This window comes from Convolutriloba macropyga, chromosome 5, assembly GCF_964194025.1.
Source record: "Convolutriloba macropyga chromosome 5, txConMacr16.3, whole genome shotgun sequence".
Classification (NCBI taxonomy): Eukaryota; Metazoa; Xenacoelomorpha; order Acoela; family Convolutidae; genus Convolutriloba; species Convolutriloba macropyga.
Genome location: NC_134472.1, coordinates 69,320,599 through 69,338,609, shown reverse-complemented (window position 1 = coordinate 69,338,609; position 18,011 = coordinate 69,320,599). Strand labels below are relative to the sequence as shown.

The 18,011-nt window shown below is 33.9% G+C and overlaps 2 protein-coding genes across 7 annotated transcripts in view; both read left to right on the top strand.

Moving 5' to 3' along the window:
- LOC142339593 (rhodopsin-like) overlaps positions 1-18,011 on the top strand; it is a 67,725-nt gene that overhangs the window by 10,620 nt on the left and 39,094 nt on the right. Inside the window, exons 1-2 of one of the 3 annotated variants that reach the window (XM_075389741.1) lie at positions 2,231-2,546; positions 13,404-13,661. In XM_075389741.1, the coding sequence (XP_075245856.1) occupies positions 13,414-13,661 (248 nt within the window). In that variant the 5' untranslated portion in view covers positions 2,231-2,546; positions 13,404-13,413. Of the gene's footprint in view, positions 1-2,230; positions 2,594-13,403; positions 13,662-18,011 lie in introns of those variants that run through there. The other 2 variants (XM_075389742.1, XM_075389740.1) reach the window with 2 other exon arrangements.
- The window catches only part of LOC142339590 (membrane-associated protein Hem-like), a 479,910-nt gene continuing 469,363 nt past the window's right edge, over positions 7,465-18,011 (top strand). For all 4 annotated transcript variants that reach the window (XM_075389734.1, XM_075389735.1, XM_075389732.1 and 1 more), the window contains exon 1: positions 7,465-7,477. The gene's annotated coding sequence lies outside the window, so the exon portion shown is untranslated. The remainder of the gene's footprint in view (positions 7,478-18,011) is intronic.

The window sequence follows — 18,011 nt, the reverse complement described above, 5'->3', positions numbered from 1 at the left end:
CGAACAAGAATTGTGGAAACGTTGGCGAAACATCGGAAAATTAACCCAAAACATGTTTTAAATAGTGTTTTTGATAACTCTACTTAAACTTTTGAAATACACTCATTTCGAATTGAAAATTTTTGTAGTAAATTGTCGGCTTTTGAACATTGTTCTCACCAAAATTTCAATTTCCATTACCTGTAATTTTCATTTGAGTCTACTAAAAGTAGATAAAAATTTACCAGCTTGAAAAACTTTAGAAAAGTAAAAAGTAGTTTGTACCAAAAAGTTTAGAGAGACTTTTGCCATTTCTCCGTTAACAGCAGTAAACTGATTACCGCGTAAAATCTGTTCAACTCACCGATGTTCCATAGTTTTATGCAGGTAATAGAATCGCTGGTTCATGATTTTCATAATAGGATCATCAAATTGATAAGTCCTCCCCTGTTTGAATAAAGCCGACAAATTGTAGCAGTAACAGTTTTGAAACAGTTTAGAAAATTGTGACAGTTTTCTCTGTAAGCTTTTTAGCCATGGTTAAAGAATGTTCAACTTGAAATTTCTATCATTCTTCAATCGACTAAAACAAATTTTCGGAGAATTTGAAACCGAGATGCTACTGAAACTGCTCTTCTACTGGGCAGTTTGCTATGTAAATTTCCAGTTTGCAGGGTTTATTTGAAACAAGAGTATCTCTGCTCAGTTGAATTCAGACACCAAGATCTTAAAAATGAATTTAACGGAATCAAAAACCGAATTATTAGCAAAATTTTTCGTCAAAAAAGGCAATTCATTGTCTAATTTTGCTATTTGATCAGTTAATCTGGTTAACAGTTGTTTCTCATCTTAGCTGAATCAGACACAAAGATCTTAAATTTGATACCACAAGTTTGTTGTCTGGAACGCCCTCAAAAAAATCAAATTCTATTTTTAAAAGAAATTTTTAAAAATATGATTTTATTATCGCTTTTTTAGGAGGGAATGTTGATCTTCATTCAATGCGATGGGAATTGAAACCGCATTGAATTGTCCTTCACTAGTTTTTTCAGTAATCAAGTCATTCATTCAACAAACGTTCTCACAATAAGCCTTGTTTTCTGAATAACTCTTTTTGTGGTCTGATAGGGGGCATCCTAGATCAAACTAAGAATTCTCGTTTTTTTTAATTTATACGTGGCCCACTTTTATTCTTTCTGGACAAATAACTGAATTTGATTATTGTACAGGAATAGCAAATTTAATCTATTCCTTTCTATTCTATTTCACTTCTTCTGACTAATATTGTTGAAAAAGCATAAAAACTGCATTTCTGAGGTCTTCAATTCTGAAAATATGATTTGGAAACCTCAATGAGTAAAAAAAAATAATTGTGAAGTTGTATTTTCACAAAATTTATTTTTACTCACTGAGCTTTTCAAATCAATTTCTTCAGAATTAAAGTCGTCAGAAACTCAGCTTTTTGGCTCGCTCAACATTAGTAGTCAATTTGCGTTATTTATTTTAAAAATTGCATTACGCATCGTTGACCCACAAACTACAGATCATTTTTTATCAACATCGTTTTATAAAAAAAATCAACATCAAATAATTGTTCACGCAGTTTCGTCATTGCTTTAGGTAAAATATTCTTGATCAATCAATTTCTTCAGGGCTAGTGAATTAGGCTATTGTATTATCGTCTTTGCTTCTATTCTTATTTTGTCTAATAGTTTTTAATCCATGTCCTCAATGTACACGCCAAAATCATCATTCGCATCTTGAAAAAGTAAAAAAACTTATTAAATTGGTTTTTTTTTTTCAAAATTGGCCGCCACGCTGTTTCAATTTCCTGGTTTTTGTAACAAACAGCATGAGTAACCCTGACCCTCAATTTCGTTCACGCCCTATTTACCCCAACTTAGCAGCTTTAAATTGCACTCAACAGTACCCCCACATCCTCCCCTTTCCCTGTAGCCCTTATTATTTCGCTGAATCTAACATATTTTAAAACGTAAATGTAAAAATATTTTGCAATAAACAAACATTTGAAGAGCAATGACCCCAATGGAGTTCAATTTCCTGGAAATCATTTCCAAGTAACCCAAAATTTCGTTGTTACCATTAGCCAATTTTTCTATTCAATTTCCGACCCCTCATTTCAATTTGAAGCAAATTAACCCAACATCCTTCTTATCGTTTCAAATCGCTCAAAAACTGAGTTTTTTAGCATCCATGAATAGTTTTAAACTAGTCTCTTATAATTCAAGATTCGCATCTATTTATGAAAAAAAAATCTTAAATATGCAGAAAAGCCTCGAGCCAATTTTGCACTAATTCATTCAGTTCAATTAAAATAATTGAAAATATTTTATCTTTCACTGAATTTGCATCAAAATGAGGCTTTACATTTCAAAATGAAACATTTGAAATTCAAATTCACCGGACCAGAGATTTCACGCGATGCGATTTTGGGCAGTTTCAAATTTTGAATTTCTTTTGGGCAATTAACAACATTGCTGTTTAATCCCATTACCTCTACTGATTTTATACTTTGCAAATTGGGAATTCTGGGAAGTTGTTGCGAGGTAAAGTTTACATATTGTGAATACTTTTGAAATGATTTCAGCTTAAGGTAAGCATAAAAAACGAAGCAATTTTAAAATTGAATTATTCAAAAAGTTTTTTTTTGAAACTTCAGATCAGATAAAGCCACAGAGAACTGACAAAAATTGAGAAAATAACAGCAATGACTGCAATAAATTTAATTCACTTCTAAAATTTAACTAGCTAGGTCACAATGAAAAATTGGTTATTGTAATCAATAAAATTGGTTACCAATAATCAAAGATATTGATATCCAAAATAGCTAGTGGTATAAACTTATTTCAAGCCACTTCACCCCACCCGCCCTTCGATCAATATAGGAAAACATTTGTTTCGACATGTAAAGACAAAATTCTTCCTTCAATGTAGCATTCCCGAACTCAACTAATTGACATCTGAGATTCAGCTGTCATTCGCTCTGAGCACTTCAAAAAAATTTGAAACCTGAAGATTGTCATTTGGTTGAACTAGTAATTTGATTCAATTATTAGGCACAAGTTAAGCAGATCTAAACAAATCTGACGCCCTAACATCCTGTTACTATTTTTTCTGAACTATGAAGTTTTATGACTACACCTCTTCAATGGATTGATACACAAATTCGTTGAATGAAGATCAGATTAACTTGCCTGGAAAACTCGAATTTCATTTCCAAAAAACGGAAACTTTTACTTTTCAGTGCTCAAAGGTTTTTTCTAAGAAATATTTTGGAACGAGTTTTTCATAATTTGATCATTCAAGTTTTATTGTTTGACAAAACTTTTCTGTATTACTTCTTAAGGCTGTTCAATGATGAAAAACTTTTTATAAAAAAAAAACAAATTTCTCTTCCATGACGGTTTGTATTGTTTTCATACAAGTTTCTAACATGAAAGTAGAATTTCCGGAAGTTTTCCCAAATTTCCAAATTTTCCCAAAGAAATTTCGGTTTTCGTAATTGTCTATAAGTTTTCAATTGGATTCAGATTGGTGCTATTTGCTGACCCTTCAAAATCAACCGCTCTTATTGTTTGAAAAAATTGCTGACAATCTTGGATTTATGCACTTGAGCGTTATCTTATTGAAAAATAGTCTTGAAAGGGCAATTTTTCTTTGTAATGTTTTAATAATTCATAGTAATTTAGAACCTTTAGAATCTGAAAAACAGTTTCTGTCCATATACTTGTATTGTATTGTACAGCACAACGTAAGTGATTGGTTGCCCGCAATCGAAGTGTTTTTGAGAATGAAGCCTTGCTCCATTTATTCGAAGAACTCGCACAATTTTTTTTATTGTTCGAGATGTCTTGAGCCTGTTACTTTTTCGGCAACGCACGTTTTATACTAGATCGATATTTTGAGCTGAGTTATTTTCTATTTGGTCCGTGAGAATAGTAAATTTTGAATTGCAGCAGCATGGCAAACAGAGAAAGAACAAAGCAGCTTAACGATACTTTCTGTGTAAAGGAGAAATTTTAGAAAAACAGTTTAAAGCGTAAATCTGGTTTAAAATTTCACAAATTCACGTTTTTTCACACATCAGCGCAAAATATAAACGTTTTGATCAGAAATAAGACTTAAAGAGCACAAAATCTGCTGTACTTAGTTTTTAGTACAATAGTTTTTGTAAGTCGTTATGTCATTTTTTTGAATTATGAGATTTCGACCAGGCATGGTTGTTGTTTTCGCTTCAATGCTCTAGAGAGAAATTGTTAAGGCTAATTCGCAAAACTCAATGAAAAATTTTTTTCAGCAGGTAAAATTTTGTGATATCGTTTGATTAGAAAGCAACCGCTGGAAAAACGGTGGAATCAAAGGTCATCAAAGTTTACTTCGAGGTTCAATTACCGAGCAAAATCACGAAGATTGTCTGACTAGAGGTCAAAGTTTTGAAAAAACATTCTAGCGGGAGGAGATGTCTTTTCTGAAAGTTTAAAACAGTTTTACGTTTTATAACACTTTCGTTTTCTCTGTCCCCTATATCGCAATTTTAAACTCAGATGCTTTTGTATTTGATCCCAAAAATATTATAAATTACTGGCGGCTATGTTTCTGCATCCTGTCGTGTATGTTTAACTCCCGTTCACGCTCCCCACAAAATTTTTGTCATTAGCCTTTATGAGCAAAGCATGCGTGTTTTTACTTGACATCAGAAATTTTTTAGGATTGCTTTGGTTCATAAAAGTTCGTAAATTTTAAAATCTTTGTTAATATTTTATGCCTGAATTGTAAAGCAAAATAAATCTATCTGTTTGAAAAGCAGCCTAATTCTAATTGGCAAAAAATCGTTTAAAAGTCAAACATGTTTTGTATTTCAAATTGCAATAGAATGGCAAACAAAGAAATAGCAAAGCAGCTTGAAAAGATTTTCTGTGTAAGAGAAGAAAACGGAAATAGTCTGAAACGGAATCCAAGGCGTTTGCTCACATTAGCGGAAAGTGTAAAAGTTTGAGTAGAAACAACGCTTAAGGAGCAAAAATTCTGCTGTACGTAGCTTTTTATTACCATAGTGTAATATGTCGTAATGTCGTAACTTTTTTTGAAATTCCAAGCAGATATGATTGTGGTTTTTGCGTGAAAGTTCTGGTAAAAAATCGTTAACTGTAGTTAACAAAACTCAATGAGTTTTTTTAAGGTCTGAGCAGGGAGCACTTTTTTGTGAGATGGTCTGATTAGAAAGTAACCGTTTTATAAAAAAATCAACATCAAATAAATGTTCACGCAGTTTCGTCATTGCTTTAGGTAAACTATTCTTGATCAATCAATTTCTTCAGGGCTAGTGAATTAGGCTATTGTATTATCGTATTTGCTTCTATTCTTATTTTGTCTAATAATTTTTAATCCATGTCCTCAATGTACACGCCAAAATCATCATTCGCATCTTGAAAAACTAAAAAAACTTATTAAATTGGGTTTTTTTTCAAAATTGGCCGCTTCCCAAATTTCCAAATTTTCCCAAAGAAATTTCTGTTTTCGTAATTGTCTATAAGTTTTCAATTGGATTCAGATTGGTGCTATTTGCTGACCCTTCAAAATCAACCGCTCTTATTGTTTGAAAAAATTGCTGACAATCTTGGATTTATGCACTTGAGCGTTATCTTATTGAAAAATATAGTCTTGAAAGGGCGATTTTTCTTTGTAATGTTTTAATAATTCATAGTAATTTAGAACCTTTAGAATCTGAAAAACAGTTTCTGTCCATATACTTGTATTGTATTGTACACCACAACGTAAGTGATTGGTTGCCCGCAATCGAAGTGTTTTTCAGAATGAAGCCTTGCTCCATTTATTCGAAGAACTTGCACAATTTTTTTTATTGTTCGAGATGTCTTGAGCCTGTTACTTTTTCGGCAACGCACGTTTTATACTAGATCGATATTTTGAGCTGAGTTATTTTCTATTTGGTCCGTGAGAATAGTAAATTTTGAATTGCAGCAGCATGGCAAACAGAGAAAGAACAAAGCAGCTTAACGATACTTTCTGTGTAAAGGAGAAATTTTAGAAAAACAGTTTAAAGCGTAAATCTGGTTTAAAATTTCACAAATGCACGTTTTTTCACACATCAGCGCAAAATATAAACGTTTTGATCAGAAATAAGACTTAAAGAGCACAAATTCTGCTGTACTTAGTTTTTAGTACAATAGTTTTTGTAAGTCGTTATGTCATTTTTTTGAATTATGAGATTTCGACCAGGCATGGTTGTTGTTTTCGCTTCAATGCTCTAGAGAGAAATTGTTAAGGCTACTTCGCAAAACTCAATGAAAAATTTTTTTCAGCAGGTAAAATTTTGTGATATCGTTTGATTAGAAAGCAACCGCTGGAAAAACGGTGGAATCAAAGGTCATCAAAGTTTACTTCGAGGTTCAATTACCGAGCAAAATCACGAAGATTGTCTGACTAGAGGTCAAAGTTTTGAAAAAAAATTCTAGCGGGAGGAGATGTCTTTTCTGAAAGTTTAAAACAGTTTTACGTTTTATAACACTTTCGTTTTCTCTGTCCCCTATATCGCAATTTTAAACTCAGATGCTTTTGTATTTGATCCCAAAAATATTATAAATTACTGGCGGCTATGTTTCTGCATCCTGTCGTGTATGTTTAACTCCCGTTCACGCTCCCCACAAAATTTTTGTCATTAGCCTTTATGAGCAAAGCATGCGTGTTTTTACTTGACATCAGAAATTTTTTAGGATTGCTTTGGTTCATAAAAGTTCGTAAATTTTAAAATCTTTGTTAATATTTTATGCCTGAATTGTAAAGCAAAATAAATCTATCTGTTTGAAAAGCAGCCTAATTCTAATTGGCAAAAAATCGTTTAAAAGTCAAACATGTTTTGTATTTCAAATTGCAATAGAATGGCAAACAAAGAAATAGCAAAGCAGCTTGAAAAGATTTTCTGTGTAAGAGAAGAAAACGGAAATAGTCTGAAACGGAATCCAAGGCGTTTGCTCACATTAGCGGAAAGTGTAAAAGTTTGAGTAGAAACAACGCTTAAGGAGCACAAATTCTGCTGTACGTAGCTTTTTATTACCATAGTGTAATATGTCGTAATGTCGTAACTTTTTTTGAAATTCCAAGCAGATATGATTGTGGTTTTTGCGTGAAAGTTCTGGTAAAAAATCGTTAACTGTAGTTAACAAAACTCAATGAGTTTTTTTAAGGTCTGAGCAGGGAGCACTTTTTTGTGAGATGGTCTGATTAGAAAGTAACCGTTTTATAAAAAAAATCAACATCAAATAAATGTTCACGCAGTTTCGTCATTGCTTTAGGTAAACTATTCTTGATCAATCAATTTCTTCAGGGCTAGTGAATTAGGCTATTGTATTATCGTATTTGCTTCTATTCTTATTTTGTCTAATAATTTTTAATCCATGTCCTCAATGTACACGCCAAAATCATCATTCGCATCTTGAAAAACTAAAAAAACTTATTAAATTGGGTTTTTTTTTCAAAATTGGCCGCTTCCCAAATTTCCAAATTTTCCCAAAGAAATTTCTGTTTTCGTAATTGTCTATAAGTTTTCAATTGGATTCAGATTGGTGCTATTTGCTGACCCTTCAAAATCAACCGCTCTTATTGTTTGAAAAAATTGCTGACAATCTTGGATTTATGCACTTGAGCGTTATCTTATTGAAAAATATAGTCTTGAAAGGGCGATTTTTCTTTGTAATGTTTTAATAATTCATAGTAATTTAGAACCTTTAGAATCTGAAAAACAGTTTCTGTCCATATACTTGTATTGTATTGTACACCACAACGTAAGTGATTGGTTGCCCGCAATCGAAGTGTTTTTCAGAATGAAGCCTTGCTCCATTTATTCGAAGAACTTGCACAATTTTTTTTATTGTTCGAGATGTCTTGAGCCTGTTACTTTTTCGGCAACGCACGTTTTATACTAGATCGATATTTTGAGCTGAGTTATTTTCTATTTGGTCCGTGAGAATAGTAAATTTTGAATTGCAGCAGCATGGCAAACAGAGAAAGAACAAAGCAGCTTAACGATACTTTCTGTGTAAAGGAGAAATTTTAGAAAAACAGTTTAAAGCGTAAATCTGGTTTAAAATTTCACAAATGCACGTTTTTTCACACATCAGCGCAAAATATAAACGTTTTGATCAGAAATAAGACTTAAAGAGCACAAAATCTGCTGTACTTAGTTTTTAGTACAATAGTTTTTGTAAGTCGTTATGTCATTTTTTTGAATTATGAGATTTCGACCAGGCATGGTTGTTGTTTTCGCTTCAATGCTCTAGAGAGAAATTGTTAAGGCTACTTCGCAAAACTCAATGAAAAATTTTTTTCAGCAGGTAAAACTTTGTGATATCGTTTGATTAGAAAGCAACCGCTGGAAAAACGGTGGAATCAAAGGTCATCAAAGTTTACTTCGAGGTTCAATTACCGAGCAAAATCACGAAGATTGTCTGACTAGAGGTCAAAGTTTTGAAAAAACATTCTAGCGGGAGGAGATGTCTTTTCTGAAAGTTTAAAACAGTTTTACGTTTTATAACACTTTCGTTTTCTCTGTCCCCTATATCATAATTTTAAACTCAGATGCTTTTGTATTTGATCCCAAAAATATTATAAATTACTGGCGGCTATGTTTCTGCATCCTGTCGTGTATGTTTAACTCCCGTTCACGCTCCCCACAAAATTTTTGTCATTAGCCTTTATGAGCAAAGCATGCGTGTTTTTACTTGACATCAGAAATTTTTTAGGATTGCTTTGGTTCATAAAAGTTCGTAAATTTTAAAATCTTTGTTAATATTTTATGCCTGAATTGTAAAGCAAAATAAATCTATCTGTTTGAAAAGCAGCCTAATTCTAATTGGCAAAAAATCGTTTAAAAGTCAAACATGTTTTGTATTTCAAATTGCAATAGAATGGCAAACAAAGAAATAGCAAAGCAGCTTGAAAAGATTTTCTGTGTAAAAGAAGAAAACGGAAATAGTCTGAAACGGAATCCAAGGCGTTTGCTCACATTAGCGGAAAGTGTAAAAGTTTGAGTAGAAACAACGCTTAAGGAGCACAAATTCTGCTGTACGTAGCTTTTTATTACCATAGTGTAATATGTCGTAATGTCGTAACTTTTTTTGAAATTCCAAGCAGATATGATTGTGGTTTTTGCGTGAAAGTTCTGGTAAAAAATCGTTAACTGTAGTTAACAAAACTCAATGAGTTTTTTTAAGGTCTGAGCAGGGAGCACTTTTTTGTGAGATGGTCTGATTAGAAAGTAACCGCTAGAAAAACGCTGTGAATAAGGGTCATCAATAGTATATCTGGAGGTTAAAACATCAAGCAAAATCACGAATCACGAAGATGGTCTGACTAGAAGTCAAAGTTTTTGAAACGACATCTTTGTGGAAGGAGTTTAAAAGATCACGTTAGACTTGCGTTCCTATTGAACCATTTGATAAATTTTCGGCTCCTAATTAAATTAGGAGAATCAATAATTATGACTATTTACATATAGCGTTGTATAATTGACAAAACCCGAGGAAACCAAACGTTGTTTGGGAAAGAATCTAAGCACTACAGAAAAAATAGATATCATGGCGTTATAGTTAATTCATTATCAGAAACGAATGAGAAGCATATTATCGCAATAACTTTAAAGATATATTTATTGATAAAACTTAATAAGGTGCAATAAACACAATCAAGGCAAATGAATATTCCAAGAGCAGATTCGAAAGTTCGTATTCTTTATGATCACAATGGCTTGTCAAAGAAACCTTTTTTTTCGGTGTCTGCAGTATTTCATTTTTCACTCTTTTAGTTTCAAATGAAGCTGTTTAATAAATCTATTATGCTGTATACTTTCTTAAAACCGCTATTTATCAAATTGACAGAAGAAACATGAAACTCGAATTCACCAGACCAATTCATTTACGGGCTGCAACATTGGCGGAGCCTAGAACTTTGAAACTGGGCAAACTAATTCAGATAATTCAACATTTTAAAAATACATTTCCCGCTCTTTCCTCCAATTATAGGAAATTAACATAATTTGAACTGTTCGTTGTGAAACAGGGTGAGTGAGATTTTAGTTCTTTTTTATTATTAAAAAGTACATATTTTCAAATTTCTGCAAGACACTAAGTTTTTCAGTATTAAGAAAGATTTCATATTAGGGTTAAATATTAGGATAACACAAATGACACTAAAAAGTTCCCGGATTGACCACCAACAACCATAAAAAAAATTGCCAATCACAGAACTCCATATATGGATATTACGGAAACTTACTAAACATACAACGATCATAATTTTTTTTAAATTGGAAATTTTCTTTTGAATAAAATTGAAATTTAATTTGAGGATTTCTATCTGATTGGAGCAAATTTAGTCTGTGAGCAAAGTAGTGATAGAGTTAGATAAATTAAAGCAAAAGCATTATTTCTTGTGTTGCCCAAATAACAACAAAAAATCTTGTTGGGAAATTGAAACTAATTTTACTGAAATAATTGGAACTAATTATAACCCCCTTTTAATAGTCAAATTGTTAATTCAAGAGAAGAAATTGTAAGAAGAAACCGAATAAATCTAGATCGGTTTCCTTAAAATTTGTTTAAATTTTTAATCTAATTTATGATACGTTTTTGAAAGAAAACTTTTTGCAATAAGATGTCGCTATCAATTTTAGAAAAGCATAGAAACAATTGAAAAAGATTTTTTTACTTTTTAGCTTTGTAGCATGTTTCCCAGAAATTTTCAAAATTTCCAGCAGAAACTGAAAATCTTTAAAAAGGTAATACATTGGTCTGGGGGAGTTGAACGCTTTAAAGAATTACTCAGACCCGTTTAAAAAATCGTCATTCAATATCAAGAAAAATAATACAATTTTCTTTTATAGTTTTACAAAATCTTTACAGTTTTATAAAAACTGTCGCTTCAGGTTTGCTGTTTTTGAAGATCAATTTTTTAAAAATTGTCAAAAATAAAAGAACTCGCCCACTTTATTATTGTACATCTGTACTACAACAAAGCAAATTTTTTGATAATCCAGGAAAATGTTTGAGACAAAATTGATTCAATGAGCGTGCTTCATTGCGTTTTAGATTTTAGAAAACCTACATCTCAACAATTTTCAAAATTTTTCAAAAAAAAATTTGAAAGTGGGACTGCCGAGAACCATCGTTATTTTTCTATTCCACTAGTTTTAACAAATTTTGTCCTCATATTATGTGGAGAAATTTTTCGATGTGTAAATCTTGAAAAACAAACGTGCGTTATTCTCCATTTTACTGAAAAAATATATCACTAAAAACATACATGAGAGCATAAAAACTTGAAATCAGCTTTTTTAAATTTTTAGTTGACTTGGCATGCGTTTAGTGCTTTGTTTTGAATATGTTATTCATATTACAATTCAGAATTTCAACTTGTTCCCAGTGACCAAAGTTATCATGTGCTCTTCCGAAAGTTCTTGCTGTTGCATTTTCATAGTAGAATAATTATTCCTTTTAAGTACGATTTTGGTTTTTTCATAAAATTTTGGTAAGACATCGCGACAAATTTTTTAAAAGTTGTTTTGGTTAGTCAAATATGATTACGCTTAAAACTTCTATGACCCCGTTTATTGACTCGACAAAACGTATCTAAATGAGATGCTAAACCTTTCTAAAATGATGAATTTTTTATTCATTACCAAACATAGGGCTCTGACATCTTTTTGCTCTTATTTATCATAAGAAAGAATTTTTAAACAGAGTTCATGTCGGTTCTATTCTTGCTTAAACAACATATGTTATCTGAAAATTTAATTACCGTAATGTTGAAAATTCTTCACGGAATCAGCCTGAATTAGAATAACAAATTGCAGCTGTATTATTATTTCAATTTTTCTTTTCCGGCTCGACTATTGGTTTAACGATATTTCTTGTACATGAATTGCCTGTGATGCACACTAACTTGGCAAGAAACTGCCAAAAAAGCACAGATAGCTTCAAAATCTTTTCCTTGGCCTCAGAATTTTGGTATCAAATTTTATTACAAAGATCAGCTTGTTTATGAAAATTTTGGTCACTCAGAAGAAACTAAACAACAAACAATTCGGCAAGGAGTACCTAAAGAGTTTCTGAGACGGCCCATTGATGTTGCATTTCGACTTTACATACGATTGACTTCACTTTGAATTATTAGTTTGCGATGAGTATATCTATCCGCTGTTTCTGATTTCTGTCTGTTCTGTTTTACTTCAGTCTTCAGTTTTTACTCAATTGTTTTTCATTTAGCAAATCTATATTTTTAAGTTTTCATATTTATTTGGATGCTTATGTCCATTTAATACGTGCGGCTGCAGAATTACTGCCTTAGCTAGAACATCACCATATCTAATTGAAAATTTTTCAACTTGACAAAGCAAAAAAAAATTAATGGCTAAATTACAGTCGCTGGTTAACTTTAATCTTTTGTAACAAAAACAAATTTACGCGCATTTTTTTCTCTGTAAAAACGTCAACGGACAAATTACCGACGCAAATGCAAGGGCATTTATCTTCTTTGTCTCCTCACTAACGCGTTAATAATTGAGCGAGAACACAGTTAATTCTCACATCTATGTTTAGCTTCAAACTGATTTCTGGAGAAATTTACTCTCTTCAAAGGAAGTGATTTGTAATTTCTAAGAAAACTCATTATTTCCTGATTTTTTTGTCCTTAATTCTGTTCACACGAGATGCACTCCTGTTTAGAGGACTTGCTATTTAAAAAATTAATGTAAATTTCAAAAATTTTTCAAGGAACTACCTCATTGAGACCAAGTTGAATATAATAAAAAGCCGAATAATTAAATCAAATCGAGTCAATGTCTTATTCAGCAAACTAAATAAATATACAAAAAACAATTGTTTGTAAACAACCATGAGAAACAAAACCATTGTCATCTGATTGATCTCAAGAGCCGTGAAAAATGAAAATTTAATAATTATGATACTAAAAACTTCCTTTTATATTCAATTTGATTTCTAATAATAATAATAAAAAATGGAAATTAATTATTTGATTTTGTCACTTTGGATATTGAAAAATCCGGAGAAGGTTTTTCCAATAACTTTGAAAACATTAATCTAGGCTGCTGACCATTATCAATTCGAACAGCTCGTTTCTTTATCCGACTACTATTTTGAGTCAAGAACTGATTATAAATTTATTTAATTTAAAAATTTAAACTTTATTTATTTTGGGTACAGATATCGATTAATTATCACTGACTTAAGTAACTGCGCCAATCGATACAAAGTTTATCGCAAGATCCTTTATTGCAAGATCCTTTATTGCAAGATCTTCTATTGCAAGATCCTCTATTGCAAGATCTTGCAAGATAAATTTTGTTTGCAAAGTATCCTTCTGATCTCGACTAGGGTGTACAAAATGGCCGCCGTGACCTTGAACGAATCTATGTCAGAGTTCAGTCTGTCTACCGAATGGCCAGGGATGACATCAAGCGTGAGTTCATCTGGAACTGTGATCACCACTGGGGAGGAGGAAACGGAAGACTGGAGAGAGGTCTTCTATGCTCCAATGCCTGGATGGATCCACGACTCTATAGGGATCCTTTTGGCTATCCTGATATACTTTGGAACCCATGGAAATATCATCACGATCCATATATTCTTGTCGTAAGTACTCCGTTTCCCGGGTCGAGGTTTTTGGGTGAAATTTTGTAAGAAATGAGGTGAATGCGGTGAATTTTGGTAAGAAATGCGGTGATTGCGGTGAAAAAAACATTTCACCGCATATCATTGCATTTCTTATGAAATTTCACCGCGATATTTACAGCCTTTGGTTCTTACAAAAAATCACCGCCGATTTTTGTGGCAAGTTAATGTAAGAAATGCGGTGAATGCGGTGAAAAAAATTTACCACATTTCACCGCATTTCTTACAAAAATTCACCGCATTTCCTACAAAATATCACCGCAAAATTCACCGCATTTCTTACAAAAATTCACCGCATTTGCTTTCCAACGATTACTGAAACTGAAATACACGGTGAAAATTATTTTTATTCACCGCATTTCACCACATTTTTTTCGAAATTTCAAACCCAAACCTCGACCCGGGTTGGGACATTTCATGACCTCACCTCCTTCCCGGCTTATTACGTGCATATCTTTTTTCAGGATCTATCTATTTTAACTTTTTGTGTCTTACCCTTTACATCCCCCCAGTATGGTATATTTACGGTAATTGGGGGTGAAGTGCCATATATTGTTTGATCACTAGGCTGCCGGGGCTAATGGAAAAGACCTCACTTTTAATTGCTAAATCAACAACCATATTTTCAAAATTTTTACAAAAAATTTTTGGTAAATTTTTGCAAATGGAAACCAATTTTTATCTTCTGCTTTTCAGTTTCAAGGAGTTAAAATTGTGAATTATCTCTAATTACTGACACGCAATTTGAATCGTCAAGACTTTTGAAATTATTATGAAAACTGAACGCACTATTTTCTTTACAAAATACAAATTGATCAAATCATATAGATTGCAACAACATTTTATCTAGTCCAGAACGCAAAAAACTCTATCTTTTTTGTAGCGAACATGACATTGAGTATAGTTAGTTATAAGCGGAGAAAGTGTGTGTATGTAGGCTCTTTAGAAAGCGCGTAATTAGGACTTTCTATTCAAGATAATTACACCGCAGCTAAGTTGCACAAATTTAACCTCTTTTTTGAAATTAAACAAATGGACCCACGAAGTCTTATCAAAGCAAATGTTAGCATAGTTCCAAACCGGATAAACCAAATACGCATCGTTTGCGTTTGAATAGTGAAAAGCTGTCAAATTAGATTGATGAGTTAAGTAGGCGACGGTGAATGTGAATAACGGAAATAAAGGTCATTGAATTGAAGTATTGTAATAGGCTAAAGATCAACAAATTAAAACAGCAAGGACGAAGAATACAAGGAGAATTATAAAAAAGTTAAAATTGTCGCCTAACCGAGATCAGGACAGGACCAGAGGATCTCCCGACAGCAAAATTAATCCCCACCTTCAACACCGGCCTCGCTATTTGAGCCACCAGCCTCGGGGAAACAAGTTTTGGTTGACGTGGGGCTGAAGCCAAAAAAGAAAAAGAAGCTATCAATGAAAAACACTAAAAGAATGGCGGCAAGAACAACAAAAGAGGTTGTTACAGGGGGAACTGAAGACCCCAAGATGAAAGAGGCCTTCCGCCGTATGATTGAGAAAGAGAAAAGTATAAAAAAAATGAGATTTAAAGGACAGTGAGGTTTATGAAATGTAGTTATACAAATGAAAAATTTAACTTTTGAGAATTTCTTTCTGTTTGCAGCGCCACACATTGAGGCAATGAGGCACCCCTTCCACAATTTGAAAATTCAAGAATATTCCCCCATAACGTATGCCGTTTCTTGTACCATTTAGATCCAGATAAAAAGGTTGCTCGCCATCGCCAGGGTCATAATACACAAAAATATTAATCCGATATTGCCGAGCAAAGAGTCGTAAGTCTGTTGTGGTAATAAATTCAATGTCCCCAGCCCTCTAGACAAAACCAATTTACCAGGTAACGTGTACAGATGCTTATTGGGCCCATTGCGTAGTTTTATAAAAATTTTCTCTATTTCACCAGCTTGTGAACGATTACCAGTGATAATAGTAGATAAACATGCGCTGACACAATTGTATTTCGGATGAGCAGTATCTAATGTAACTGGATCATAAAATGCAGTATCAAAATCTTACTGGCTGCAAGTAATCAGAGTTACAGAAAACGTGTTTTGTTACGGTTTTTATTCAAAATACTGGACTTACCTTACAAATAACTCGTAGCAGTGTCTTCTGTATTTTATTAGGCCAGTTTCACGACATATCCGATCGAGCACATTTTTTGACACAAGATTCATTGGACCTTTGCGGTATTTATAAAGCACTTTGTCGTTACAAATTGAACATTTTCGTGATATTGCAGCGCACAACTCTCTAATATCAAGTGCGGAATATATATTTTTTGCAATTTTCTCCAAATTTCTTCCTGCGGGATGTCCACTTTCTCGGTGCAGCTCTAATAATTTAAATCGAGCATTTCCCTTCCCTTGTGTAGAACCTCCAAATTGGAAACAAGGAGATAAAGCCGACTATCTTTTGTTAAACATTTCCTGCTCTGGCGTCGCAATGAGTCTGGTAATTTTAGTGCTTTTTCGAGAGAAAAGACCTGATTGCAAAAAGTGCACAACTTCAAAATATTTTCTGCTGTCCATTCAATCTAGAAAATAAAAGAAGGCTCAAATGAAAGTAACTAAGGGCGAAATAAATTAAGTTGATCACGTTCTGTGTGCTTTAAGTAAACAAATGTGCTATTTTGAAGTGACAAAGATAAGGGGGTAGCAGAACTTGGTGCCCTGCAAATGTGGGAGTTATATTAAGAGGACGCTTATGAAATTTTAATGTCGGGTACACCCAATGATCCTCTCAGGCTGATACACCTTTTGGGCCAATCCCACAACCCAACCCTGAGCTATTAACACCGGAAGTAGGGTGATTTGAAGGTTTTCGGTTTGTTACGTGGAAATATGGACATTTAAGTAGGAGATAACTGTATTAACCAGGCGAAACTGGGTTTACGTGTGAATTAATGTAGTGAGTGATCTTGGGACGAGTCTAGGAAGCATAATTATGATTTTTAATATGAAAATAAAGATTTAGCGGAAATTAGTTAACACTTGAATTGAAATAGCAATTTCTCAAAAAGTTGAAGTCGGATTGACCTGACAACTGTGGGATAGACTAATTTGGGTAAGAGGAATCCGATTTCGAAGTCAAATTTGACCCCAGACCAACCCGCACGAAACTAGCGCACGCCGAGGCTGCGGGACGTAAAATTTAAATTGCTCGTGGATTATTGGTAGTAGCCTTATGATTTTTGGATTGTTAGTGTAACTTTTCAAGGGCTTTCTAATGGTGCCTTTTTAAACTTCCGGGTGCGACCTGAAGTCGGTGCTTCGGGACGACCCGAGTGCCGAAAACCGGAAATTGGCCTTTTTGAGCGGCCGAACGACTTTCTGGACGAGGGGAAAAACTCAGAAAAGAGACAAGGTAGCGCTTGCTTCATCATTTTCTTTTAAACCTTCGGTGTTGGTAATAATGAAGTACGATCGATCTTCTGGGGCAACAAATCCCCCTCATTGTTAGCCTAGTTAGAAATTCAGAAGACGACAGTGGCGCTCGTGGGTGGGCATCGCTCCTTGTAATTTTCTGTAAGATTATTTTCTTATCCACTAAGTGGTGAAGTTTTCCGACATGAGTGAAAACGGAGACAATCTACCTAACGATCCTCTCGCATTGGACAGAGTTGACGAAGCCGCGGATGGCGATGCTCCAGACAATGGCCGAGGGTTTTTGGACCGGGCACGCTGAGGCCGGATCGATACCCTTCGACAAAACACTCGACGTGGATCCAGTGGAAGCAGCACTTTCTGTGGCTAGCTGACACCAACGGTTGGGACGAAATCAAAGCGATTCGGGCCCTTCCAACTTGTTTAACATCGTGGGCGCTTGACGAGTTCACCGCCATGCCTGCTAGATTTACGAGAAAAGTGGGAAGGAATTCGCCGCCAACACCAGCGAGGGTTTTTGGGTACTTGGTCCCAAGAATGTCGCCTTACAGAGATCAACTTACGGCCAGAGCTGAGTTCAAGGCACTCATGCAAGGTGACAAAGAGGAAATGCGTGAGTTTTCAAGAAGAATAAGGGCATTGGGTGATATCGCACATACACACATGAACGCTTTGTCCCGAGATGACATGAACAGAGAACAATTTATTGATGGGTTCTTCGACTCCGATATTTATGAATTGCTTCTTCGAGAGGATCCACAGACATTCGCGAAGCTGAAAACAGAGTGCTGAGTCTTGAAGCCATTACAAAAGTTTCACGATTTCGATAGCGGAAAAGAATATCGGCAATAAGGACTATGGCAGAGGCAACTTCGTTTCCTCCGGT